At 39.1% G+C, this 13,028-nt stretch overlaps 1 protein-coding gene across 1 annotated transcript; it reads right to left on the bottom strand.

Moving 5' to 3' along the window:
* Positions 1-5,054: 5,054 nt before the first annotated feature.
* On the bottom strand, positions 5,055-5,564 carry LOC108012758 (uncharacterized). Its single transcript, XM_017078191.4, has one exon. The coding sequence runs from the start codon at positions 5,562-5,564 to the stop codon at positions 5,232-5,234; it is 333 nt and encodes a 110-aa protein (XP_016933680.2). The 3' UTR covers positions 5,055-5,231.
* Between the last annotated feature and the right edge of the window lie 7,464 nt (positions 5,565-13,028).

Below are 13,028 nucleotides of genomic sequence, written 5' to 3'. Positions count from 1 at the left end.
CTAAACACTTTTCAGAGGGCGGACAGGCGACAGGAGCTGAGTGTGTGAGTCCTGGTGGCGGATGTGAGTCCAAGGGACGAGCGCACACAACCATCGCTGCCGCAGGACGACAGCCAACTGTGCGATGAGCCCGAATACCGTTGCCAGGACGAAGCCTCGTCCTGTGTCGTCCTGTGTCGTTCAGCTCGAACTCGAACCTGCTCGGTTCGCTTGCAGACAAGGACTCTCCCACATTGAGGCCTGGAAACACACAATCGACCACCCACTCAGCAACCCACCCACCCACACATCCTTGGTATCCTTGTTTGCCGCGACACTTGTTACGGTTTCTGCGAGGGTGGATGGGCACGTCGCTCGTCCTGGCCGAAGTGTTCGGGCTTGTTTGCTCGCAGCACAACGACAGCGGCTCTCGTACAACGTGTCGTATGCGCACTTTTGCGGCATTTTTAACTGTTTATTCCGGGTGCCCCCAGCACCCTACAAAAAAAATGTGGAAAAAAGGTATGTACGCAGGGTTTGAGGCGGTAAACAGGCCTTGTTCGAAACCAGACAAGCGACCACTTCAAATTTATCTTTTATCGATACTCAAGCATTAGGAATTGATAGGAATTCAGGGACTCTTGCATGTCAAACAGAAACTACAAAATTAGTTTGTTATATATAGAATTTAATTGCTTAATATTATATTATAATAACTTTTTAGCTTATAAGCTTAATACCGAGCTCTTTAAATGGAGTAGATTTCAGCCTTAGCCATGATATTTTTAAGCAGCCAATAATATAATGACATTGCAATGTTTGGGAATTTTAAATATTTTAAGAGGCTAGTTTATTATTTTTCTCAAAAATGTGTTGTGGGTAAGAGCAAAAACATTTTCTATGTGGTTTTTTGGCGCAGCTGGTTTTTTGTTTTAATTAAAGAGGACATTTTTTGCCATGTTTGTTTAATTTTACATATGGCATTTGTGGTAGAAAGAATATATTAAGTTATGTGCTTTAACAAATCGACTTGCCAGTTCAAATTCAATCTATTAAAAATCGTTAAAACCATAAATTAAAATAATTATAAAATACATGTATGTAATTTTATTTTTAATAGAACGGCAATATAAATGTTTTGTAACTTGTGTAACCTTTATATATTAAAAAGGCTAATATAAAAACCGCTTTAAAATGTTACGTAAATTGTAATTAACTAACTTTGCTAATCCATGAGCTAACCATAAAATAATACTTTGTAAACAAGGAAAACTAATTGTTAGCTATTACAAAATTTCAATCGATTTTGGGAGCTCAACTAATAAACAGATTTTGTAGTGTGTAGTACAGCTTAGTAAACTTTAACCGAAATATCCATCCCATTTTTTTAACAGCCTCCGGCACGAACTACAGCAAACAATTGACAATATCAGCTAGTGATTGGAAAAGGTCCCTCACTATTATTTAGCAATCTAAACGATTTTTGGCCAACATGAACTAGGCGAGTATTTGCAAACTCCACGGACGTATTTGCCATGATGTGCAAACGCATTTTAGGGTCTGGGTGTATATAGAGCTCAGTGATTTGGTAATTGCAGCATCAACAATGATGTCATAGCCCATGCAAGTTTAATACGTTGCCATTGGGAGCTTTTGAGTGTGTTTGCGGGCATTGGGTATCCAGTGGCCATAATGTGCCAGCGGGACAATTAACGGCAAGCGGCCAGACAGCTGGGCTATGTAAATATGGCCAACAGTCAATTAAATTCGAACTCGGGAGTGTTAAAGCGCTGAAAAGCAGGACGGCCAGTTCGAAGCCCGTTGGCCTCAGTCCCTAAAAGCCGGCGGATAAACACGTCTACATATGCCCGCCAATTTGATTACATTTTTTCCATTTTTTTTCCAGCCGAACAAAATTTGTAATTCAAATTAAAAAGCGCAAATAGTTTTTTCAGCAATCAGTGGAGGGGACTGAGTGGGGTATAAAAAAAAGGAGGCAGCACTTTGAAAAATTCTTTAAAAAATTCTGTAACTCTGTAAAAATATTTAAATTTGTTGTAAATTTCCTGACTGTGTCTTCAGCTTTAATCAAAACACTTGGAAGCATTTCATTATTTTTAAAAAATTTTAAAATTTAACAGAAAATATAAATAAATAAATAAATAGATAAATAAAATCCTTATGCTGATGCATACTTATTATTCATTCATTTTAAGTTGGTTCACTGAACACGACTTTGGTGAACATTATTTTAGTTTTCAAATTGTTATTCTTTAAATTAAAAACAAATTCCCATAAAGTTGATTTCATTACTGTCTTTACTTCGATTTCCCAGCTTTCGGGGTGATTTTTCCGGCGAGTGTGAAGACTGGGGACAGGAACTGTGGCAGGCAACAAAAGGCATACCAAATTACTGGTGAAGCGTCTGTCTCAGTCGGCTTTTGGTCCTGTGCCCCGGGAAGAGGCTGTGCCGAGAGTCCTTGCAAAAGGCAAATGAAACGCAGTCAGTGGAAATGACGGCGCTCGGCGCGAGAGAGAAATGAAGGCAACTAAAAAATGCCAAAACAAAAATGGAAATAGAAAATGCCGCCACATCTGAATGCTGTGGAGCAACAATGTTGCATTCCACTTGGGCACTTTGTTAGGGACTTTGTACACTATATATATATATAAATATATATCTGGTATATATGTGTATGCAGCAACAGTCATATTGTGTGTGGCCACACAGCCTGCGAGCAAGCTGAAGGATCTGGTTGGGGGGCACCAGAGGGTTAAGGGTGCCCGAGCGGGCTCTGGGACAAAAGGGCGAAAAGTAAAAGCCACGCAGGCATTTGGCACGGAAAATATTTTAAAATTCCAGCAACGAAAGTGCAGACAAAACTCTTAAATGACGAGCAGCACGTGCCCAAATAAAATGATGCGCATAGTTTTGGGGCACATATGAGTCGGGTTCTCCCTTTTCTCTACATATATTTGGGTCCTATATGGGATCCCTTTTCCACTTCCTGGTTGCTTCAACTCAATTTCGCACACACATCCTGGCTGGCTGGCTGGCTGGCTGGGTTATCCTGGTAGGCTTTTTGCTGACTTTTCAATGTGTCAAATCGTGCAGCATTAGATTGGACTTGCCAAAGCCAAGACGCTGGCAGTCTGCGATGCAGATGGGTGACAAGTGCATATGCCAGCGAATCGAAAATGGCTTATTTATTCTGATATATTGATAAACATCACTGCCACATGGCAGTGGCAATGGCCATGGCAACGGGAAGACCCGAAAAAGGAGTCTCTAGGATGGAAATCAAATTGGTTATAGGACGAGATTGGTTTTCCATTTGCCGCATTTAATATTGTTTGTAATATTAATATTCTGTTTTAATATTCGAATTTCCATAGAAATATTTGAAACGTAAGCCCGTTTCGTTTATGCAGAATTCTTATTAGTCGTCGAAAGAGCACTTGGTTTAATTATATTTAAATTAATATATCGTATATATATTCCTGCATTATCACATTTTGCCATGCTTTAAGCAATTTAAGAAAGATTAAATTTACTTTAACCCTTTTTATCATTTGGTGATGGTGTTGAATTTCATTTTAATTCGCCGGAATATCTCAACCGTTTCACTCCTTTGTGTTATTAGTTGATTTTAACCCGGAAATCATAAAGTATGACCCTCAAATTGACAATAACGCAAATGAACAGATGTGTGGGTTTTTATGACTGAAGATTATCGCCCGAGGAGCGTAAATCAGTGCACATTATGTAACTGGATATCATAATAAACGGCAGCTAATTAAAGCTCCGCCAATAATTTGCACATTTATACACTCGAGAGGAGTTTTTTCGCATTCGATTTAATTTAAGAAATTTGCATAAAATAAACATTGAAATTTACGAGAAATCACGCAATATTTTCGCAATCTAAAATGGTCCCAACAAAAGCTGGGGCCAGAATAAAAAAAGATTAAATAAATGCACAAAAATTAAAATAACAAAAACTCGTTTGCATTGGTCGGACGGATGTCTAGCAATAATCAATCAAACGTGAAATAAATGAAAATACAGCGAATAAATCGAACTACGAATCGTTTGTCAGGACACACTGCTTTATATCTTTTTAATGTTTTTTTTTCCGAAATTTTTTATTTACTTTTGTTGTCTTGGCTTGCTGCTCTTTAATACGACTTCCTGAGCCCTTAAATTTTAGCATAACAAACAAAATACTTTCCGACCATTTCCGTTGACTTGTTTCAGTGACATTTAAGCGACACAAAAAGGGGAAACTGGTCGAAAAAAAATATACACAAACTGCAAAGTGCAGTAAAAAATTTGTTGAAATATGCGACGAAAACCGGAGTATCCTCGCCATGTCCCAAAATGACAAAAAAAAAACAAAAAAAAAACGAAGCCAAACTGCTCGGCGTTTTATTTGCACTTCAATTTTGCCCTCGACGACGACCGGCGGCGCACTTTATGGCGATTGCAATCCCAGCTGCACTCGCCTAACTGCACTGCAGTGCAGTCCCGAAGTCCTGGCGTCTAAGGAGTCCTGGCTCTCGACTCCTGACTCCTGATTCCCGACTCCTTGCCACTCGCTAGACAAGTGCTACTTACGGCTATTTTATGTTGGAAAATGTCCTTTGGAGCTTATCAGCGTTTAACATCGGACAGAAGTCAGCCCAAAAATAATGGGCACAAAAAGCAAGCTGCAGGTAAAATGCACGGCCAGCGGAACGTAGCGAAACGAAATAAAATCATGTGACACTTTGTGGTTAATAACGCCCGGCCATGCATATATATGTTCGAGGTCCTCATACCATTGTTACCATTGTCTCGCCGAAAGCCCCGAAAAACCAGGACAGCTCACACAACCAATTGGCTGTGTGGGGGTGGCGGTGATTTAAATGCAAATTTATCGCCATGCAGCAGTAAAAAGCCAGGGGAGCCAACAAAAAATCATAAACGACCCCACAAAATATAAATAAATGGACACACACGCAAAACGCAACCGAAAGCAAAAAAAAAATAAATAATAATAATATGGGGATGTAATAATAATATTTACAAAATGTCTGTTTGCGCGACTTCTGACGAGAGAACATTTTATTTTTTCGCATTTGCATTTACATTTTGATTAAACGATTTGCATATTGCCGTGCCACCATCTCCCATTTAGTGCCAAACTGATTAATTTATTGAAAGCAATTCGAGGATTAATCAGATCATAATGCCAGAGATACATAGGCTGCTACTTCAGTTCCCCGACTTGCTGCATTCGGTACAAATCGAACAGGAATCGAGTCCGTTGCGAGGCCCTAAAGTGTGCCCAATATTGCCGCCAAACCAGGGTTATGGCCATCCAGGCGTAGTAAACTGCCAGGGTTAACATCAAGATCAGGATCCCTGCGCAGCTGTACACCAGCGATATCCTGCCCCAGGACAACTCCATTCCATAGATCCTTTCCCGCGCCTGGTACAACACAAAGCAGTAGCCCAGCGAAAAGAGCGTTACGTAGAAGTAGATCGAGTGGTAGAAGGCCGCCAGCCGGTTCAGCAGCCAGCTTGTGTAGTCCAGGCTCATGGTCTCGGATCCGGCTACTCAAAATATAATATATATATTCTTACGGTGCGAAACTTTTGTTGAAGCAAGGTTCTGGAAGTTGAACGAAAGGTCAACTGGATCTGAAATTTCATAACCTCTTCAAAACCCAAAAGGTATCTTTAAAAATCCCCAGTATATTTACTTTGTTATATTTGTAAGATAACTTTGAAATTTCAAAACTTTAGATTGTTAAGAATCTTAAATAAATAAATAATATTATAAGTATTCAGGTGATAATTCAAAGTAGTGAGATTATTCCCTCTTCAATAATATCATCAATGTAATGCATATATATTAAACAAATAAATATTTTATTATTATAAGTTAGATTATATCAATAAAACATTTAACAAAAGGAATTTGTGTATTGTAAGACTTTCGCCCCACCCCTTTGTTTTCTCTATTCCTGATCTGAATGTGCTAAGCAAATGCGAAATTTCGCACAGGGGCCGCACTCTCTGCTCATCGTTAGTCATTCCCATGCGAAGCGGAATTGTTGTTTAAGTTTGCCATTTTTCAACAACTCATCAATCTGTTCGAACTGCTATGCGGCCATAGTTTGCCAGCCAGGCTCAGTTCCAACTCCTCCCTGTCAGTACGTCCTGCGTCCTTCGTCCTTATGCCGGTTAACGTTCCTAACTTATGCGAGGCACGCACTCTCACCGCAAATGCAGCAGCATCAGTCTTCGTCTGCATCAAAACACATACAACGATTTTCCTTTGTGCACCAAAAGAAAATAATATTTGTTTTGTTGTATTTTTAGAAGCTAATATTGAACAAGCAAAAAGCCTAGCAATGAGCCTGGCAAAAAGCAACACAATAAGACTCGAAAGAGGCTCGGCATAGAACTCGCAATGAGGTAAACCTTTTAATAAGACTTATTCGGAATGATCCTCGCCAACAGCCTATCAAATAGCCTGGGAAAGAGCCTTGCCAAAAGCCTAGCAGAGTCTTGCTAACAGCTTTGCCATGTGCCTCACAATGAGCCTTGCAATGAGCCTCGGAATGAGCCGCGCAATAAGCCTTGGAATGAGCCTCGCAATAAGCATCGCAATAAGCCTTTCAATAAGCCTCGCAATAAGCCTCGCAATGAGACTTTTTGGACTCTTTTTTTTATTTACCCCTTTCCTTTATTGAATGTTCTAAACAAATGCCCTTCGCAATGATCCTCGCAAAATTCTGATTTAAATTACGTAATCGGTTAAGCTATACATATATAAAAATAATGCTTCCTATTTTTTGGCATTCTCCAAAAACATATTTTATTTGATAAGATAAAATTTAGATAATATAACCGTATTCTCCATGTGTACTTCGGTGAACAAATATGGCTGGCTGATTTGATGCTTGCTGATGGGCCTCAAACTGGCAGGAAAAGCCAAGCCGCCTGTCGCCAATGACGCTAAACTTTTTTATTATGTATTTGGCGCTTTTATTATTCATCTATCATCGCTGTTATAGTTTAATAGAAAGTTTAAAAGTCATCATCGTGGCATCGGCACTGCCAATGACTTGCCAAACACACCGTGCGCCATATGTTCGCTCCCCGCCCAAAACTCCAGTTTCCGGATGTTTCTCTGTCTCTCAGATGGCTCTTTCCCCACACGATGCTGGCCAAAAGGCATTTGGAGGGTCCTGGCCTTCAGCCAGCTCAGAAGGCAGATAAACAATTAAATTTATGCAGCGAACGTTTCATTAGCATTCGAGGACTCCGCGCGGAACAGCAATCCTTGTTTAGTTTGGCCGTTCTTTTGGACCGGAGCCGTTAGTGTTAATTAACTTGGCGCGATTTCAAGTGGCCAAAACAAACGAAATGGGTATCCCGCTTACACTTTGAACTTCCTTTGGCAACATAACATGGTCGATACGGAATTATCCCTGCAAATTTATATGTATTTGTTTTCTTTTAGAGATGTAGATGGCTTAGTGTCGCAAATTCAATAAAACTGCAACTGGCCATGAGACGTTAATAGGAGCATCGGCTACGCATGCAAAAAACCAACACAACCACAAAGTGTTCCTAATAAATTTTGCAACAGCAACTACAACAAGTGTTTAAATTTATCGCATCTGCGATTTACTCCCCTTATGACTCTCGACCTCCCTTTCACTGCCAGTCTCCCTCGGACTGAATAAACAATATTTTATATGAGCCCAGAGCTCGGGGTGCGCTCGTCCAAACTCGCTTAACCATTGCACTGCCCGTTGGCGCTAACTAAACGATGCTGAACATCGATTTCAGAACTTTAGTTAGCAGTCGACTTAAAAATACCCTTGCTTTTAATTTTTAAAAATATTAAATTCCACAATTAAAAAATAGAAGAACAAAATGGTTTTAAAACTGGCTAAACTATTTGAGAACCTTTCCTTTTTCGCATGTTAAACTAAAAATAGGTTTTAAAACGTAAATCGATAAGAACGTATACCTTAAAACATACTTTTAATTAAACTTGCGGATAGGAATAAGGCCTTACGACATATATATTTTTTAAAACACCTATGAACGTTCTATGTTTTAAACCTACTTTTATAATAACAAGAAGACAAAAGATCTAACCTCCTTAATATGTTATATTTTTTCTGGTATCTTCTTGAAAATTACAGATTAACCACAAAAATAAGTTTAATTTTTTGTAGTTCTGATTTAATACCTTAAACTTTTTATAAAGTTCAGAAGCATTTCAGTAAATTAATTTTAGTGTGAGTAACTACAATAAGTCTCTTTTATGTTTTAAATTACTCAGTTATATGTCATAATCCCTTAGGGTAAAATTGGGATTCTACAATTCTGTATTATAATAGAGCACATATTAACATATTTCCTTTAAGTTTCTTGTAAATCTAAAAGAAAACATTACGTTTTATTAGTAACTTAATTTTTAGAAAATAGTTTATTCTTATGAACACAAACTGTTACAAATGTCACTACAAGCCTCAAATACCCCTGCTCTGCTGTGGTATTACAGGGTATGAAAACCACGAAGAGCAATTATGATATCGGGCATGATTTTGTGGGCAATTGGCTTTAATGGCTACCAGGGCAGTCCGAGCCAAGTGCTGTCGCCAACAGCAACAGCCCAGCATCGGGCCTTGTGTGTATTCCGGGCCATCCATTCCCGATCCGTTCCGACCCCAAACACTAACCGCTGGTCTATATGTACGTGTGAAATTTATTTAAATGCTGCCAAAAGGCAACAGCAACAGCAGGATCTGAGACTGAGACTGTACAGGATCTGGGGACTGGAACTGATGAGACTGCCGGAGTTGGACTCGCAACCGAAGGAGGCACCCGGGTGTCCTCCGTTTTTGGGGCTAAAGTGTCGTCCTGGCTGTGTGTTATTAGCGGCGAGGCTGGGTCCTTGCCAGCAAGTAAGGCCTAGACTCCGATGCCTATCAGAAACAGGAGGTATACGGAGAGAAATGTCACCAAAAGAAGTCGTAAATTATAATGTCTTTTGTGGGTGCATAACTTCTGCTTGTGTGCCTAGTCAAATTTATTCTTTTAACTGATGAAAATTAAAATATTAAGTTGTCATAAATGTCATTAATAAATTTCAGATTATTTATATAAATTATTTTATTAAACAAGATGAGTTTGATGATTTACGACGTAACAGAAAAAGGTTTTATAAAAATTACATAGGAGAATTCCAAGGAGGTTTGAAAAGGCATATCAAAAAATGTTTTGTCTTTCATTGTGATATAGTATATGCTATATTTTTATTTAAAATCTAAATGTCTCACATTTTTTTTCCCTGTGTATACTCGAAGGGTACCAATGTGGCCAGCTTTCCCTCCATTTCCCCATGTCCTGTCGCTGCTCTTGATTTTTCCTTTTTTTTGTTGGCGGGGCTGCAATTTATTTTTATATTGCCTTACATGATAATCGTTTGCATTAAAAATCGGCCGGCGTTGTCTGGCCGTCTGGCAGTTGCCTTTGCCAAAATGTCGTTGTTTGTATTTATTTATTATTCAAAGTGTTATCGGTGACAGAGCAGTGGTGGCGGTGGGGGCGGACCCGGAACGGACGGATCCGGGGGCATGGCAGCCGAAAACCCAAAGGATTAGTTATGATAAATGTGTTTTATAAGCGTGGCACACACACACCGTGGATGGGGAGCAATGCCGAGCGTACAGAAAACGGCCAACAACCAAAGCGGGTCGTGTCCCATTTTAATGCACAGATAATGAGTTCCTTTGTTGGCAATATGTCAAATCGCTAGGCCAATATTTCAGACCCGAAAGGATTGGGTTTGGGATTGGGATCGGGATACATTGTGCCGTTTGCCATTTACCATTTACCATCTACCATTTAGCATTTAGCATTTCCCATTTTTGGTATTTCGCCGTTTTGTGTATGCGCGTTGAGTCGTGTTAATTGCGAGCCGGCTCATGACAACTACTGGATGAGATTATTTGGGCAAGATTATATAAATCAGTGGCATCAATTCTGATCAGTTACGCAAGACAAGCCGCAAACGGGGGGGTCTGATGAATGCGAGTGTGGCGAAACTTGAGAGGAGAAATCAATTAAAAACGCTTCAATTGCTCTGCCAGACATTTTCTCCTTGTCGTGGTTGCCGCTCCTTCGGTTGCCATAAGGATAAGGATGGTCTGTCCATCCAGGATAGGCATATAGAAATAATCGATGCGTATGCCACATTAACGTTGTGATTTGTGGTTGCAATTCTACAAATTAATTCACCACTTTCACAGGCCTTAATTGATTGAGTGTCTGGGTATCAATTTTTAAATACCCCCTTTTGATGCACAAAGTACAATATAATGTCATTTTTAAAATTTTAAAAATGATATGATATAAATGAATGATTAATTAATCCATTAAAATGTTGAACAATTTTAAAACAGTGATTTATTATTCGCTAACCTTGTTTCCGTTTCATCCCCTCTCTTTTACAAATATTTATATATATTTGTTTTCTAATTTTTATTCTTATTTATTTGTATTCTTATAACTTTCAATATTTTAGCGTTTAAAAGTATTGTTTTCTTTCTTCTCAGATATCATTATTATCTGATTTGATTTTCAATTTTATTTTTGATTTACTATAAATCTGGAACATTTATATTTGTTTTTTTAATAAAGGGTATACGAAAACTTCCTAACCCATAACTTTAGTTGATTCGATTATGGTTCGATCTGCTGTTAGTTGCCATTCACAACTGCTGGTCTGGGAAAAATGCAATTATGTAAGTCAGCAAGCATAATCGATTAACGCTTGGCATTGATGTAGCTGCTCCTGTTCCTGTGCCTCCTGCCCTTCGTCCTTGTTCCTTCATTATTGTCCTACACCATATATTTCCCATTTTTTTTCATTGACTTTCTGTGGGAACTGGTTGCTGCGCATGAGTAAATGGGATTGTGATTGTGATTATCAAGACGTATAGAGGTGCTTATAAATTCGATTAAATTACGTGCCACACCCACTCGAATATTTTTTCCACCGAGCTGGTAATTCCTTTTTAATCGCGTGTCCCGAACGCGTGACTAGCGATGTGCCTCGGCTAATAAATATTTCACTTATTTCACGACTTTCACGACTTTCACGCCTACTATTTGCTCTCTGGGCCACCTGTGAGTGAATTGTAACAAAACGTTTTCACCATTTTTCCTGCCTGCTCGCACATTGTCAGCGCTTTGTGCTCTAAATGTGTGGAAAGGTGGGCGTGTCAGGAGTCCGGAATCCGTATAGTCCACCATATTCCGGACAGCCGGGTGCCAAAGTGCCGGAGTGCCTAGTGCCAAGTGCCAAGTGCTGCCGGCGGCGTCTCTCGAAATGAGTTGACACTTTGCATGTCAGTGTAATTTTGAAATATTAATCATATAGCATGTGCAGCTTTGGTGACGATGACTGCCGCCGAATGGCAATGTTTGCTTGGCATGGCATGAGCATGAGCTCTTGGGGGGGAATCCCGAGGAGGAATGGAGCTGGAGCTGAGCAAGGAGTAGGAGCCGGGTCCACAGGATGATGATGAGGCCGAAACTATTGTTGCTGCTGCATATTACGTTACGGCACACACTGAACTGAGAGCCCGACCAGAACCATAACAAAGGAGCACTGGCTGCATAATCAAATAGAAACTGTTCGCCTAGTGCACTGTGCGAAAAAATGGAAAATATCATAAATAAAACAAAAATAGTATTCATATTTATCTTAGGCCTTACGTATTATTTGGAGACCATTAAAAGTATGTTTTAAATGAAGTGTAATGCCTGAAGTCTATCTAACATTGAATCTATTGTTGTATCTCATTCAAAGATTTTTTGGTTATAATATAATCACCCGTTAATAAATAAAATATTAATTTTAACTTAACTAAGAATATTTTATAGGGTAATAAATAGGTTACTAAGAATTAATATAATTAAAAACCCCAAAAAAAATTTTTGTTTTTCAAAAGTGTATCAGAATATTTTGATATTCCCTTCATATAATTTAAATATTTTCAACCATTTATATAGTAGCTACTATCATTTTTCTCTCAGTGCACTGTCCTGCCTCGACGAGGTGGCATAAAGCAATTAGTGTTGCATTTTATGGCCTTTAATGTGGTAATGGTTTCGGGTAATTAACAATTATGTCTAACTACAAATGCGACACGTTGCCGATTGCGTGCGTTGGCTGCCCGGTTTCGTCCTTTCCACCGCCCTTCCTCAGTTTCTGCCCACAATCTCAATCTCCTGCCACTTCCTTCTTTGGGTTATTACAAAATTTTGCATATTTCAAGTGGATACCAAAACTTGCTTTTAGCTCGCACAAAAGGAAAACTTCATTTCCATTTTCCAGCTGCAAAGAAGCAGCTGAACAAAGCAAATTAGCCATGGCTGTGAGAAGTAACTAAGTGGTTTGCTTATTGTTAGTTCGTTTGCCATATTAAAATTTCAGAAATTGCCGTGCTGCAGCACTTTTAATGGGCAGGAGCTACGATATCCAAGGGATCCCACCAGATTAATTACCCATGCAAAATTTTCCACTGGCGGATGAGAGTGAATTGGTTCGGGGGGCCGTAAGTCCGGACCCCAGTTTGGGTCCAAATATCCCAAATGGCATACCCGGCGACCTAATGAGCCAAACTGCATTGGGCATTATTATGCACATTGTGTGTGTACTTCTTGCTTTATGAGTTTCGAATGATGTATAGTTCCATTTGTGCTTTGTTTTGCGACTTTAAGGTCGATTTGAAAACGCACTTTGGGTGGGTTTAAAACAAGGTAGGAATTTCCATATAACAAGGAGTGCAAGAACATGTTGGAGTATTACTTATTGGTCTTTTAGCATGAGATATTTTACTTAGATCAGCTTTACGGAACTCAGGCTTTTTTATAAAGTTTTTAAAAAGCAAAAACAAAGGTAAACTTTTATTTTCTAAGCAGAAAACAATTTTCTTCATTGTTGTTATAGTTTTATGTTTGAGAATTT

This window comes from Drosophila suzukii, chromosome 3 (assembly GCF_043229965.1).
Source record: "Drosophila suzukii chromosome 3, CBGP_Dsuzu_IsoJpt1.0, whole genome shotgun sequence".
Lineage (NCBI taxonomy): Eukaryota > Metazoa > Arthropoda > Insecta > Diptera > Drosophilidae > Drosophila > Drosophila suzukii.
The sequence above is the reverse complement of the archived record's forward strand: the minus strand, read 5'-3'. Positions and strand labels throughout refer to the sequence as shown.

What these genes read in the sequence shown, in the direction of transcription:
- LOC108012758 (XM_017078191.4), bottom strand. Translation starts at nt 5,564, where the DNA reads ATGAGCCTGGACTACACAAGCTGGCTGCTGAACCGGCTGGCGGCCTTC.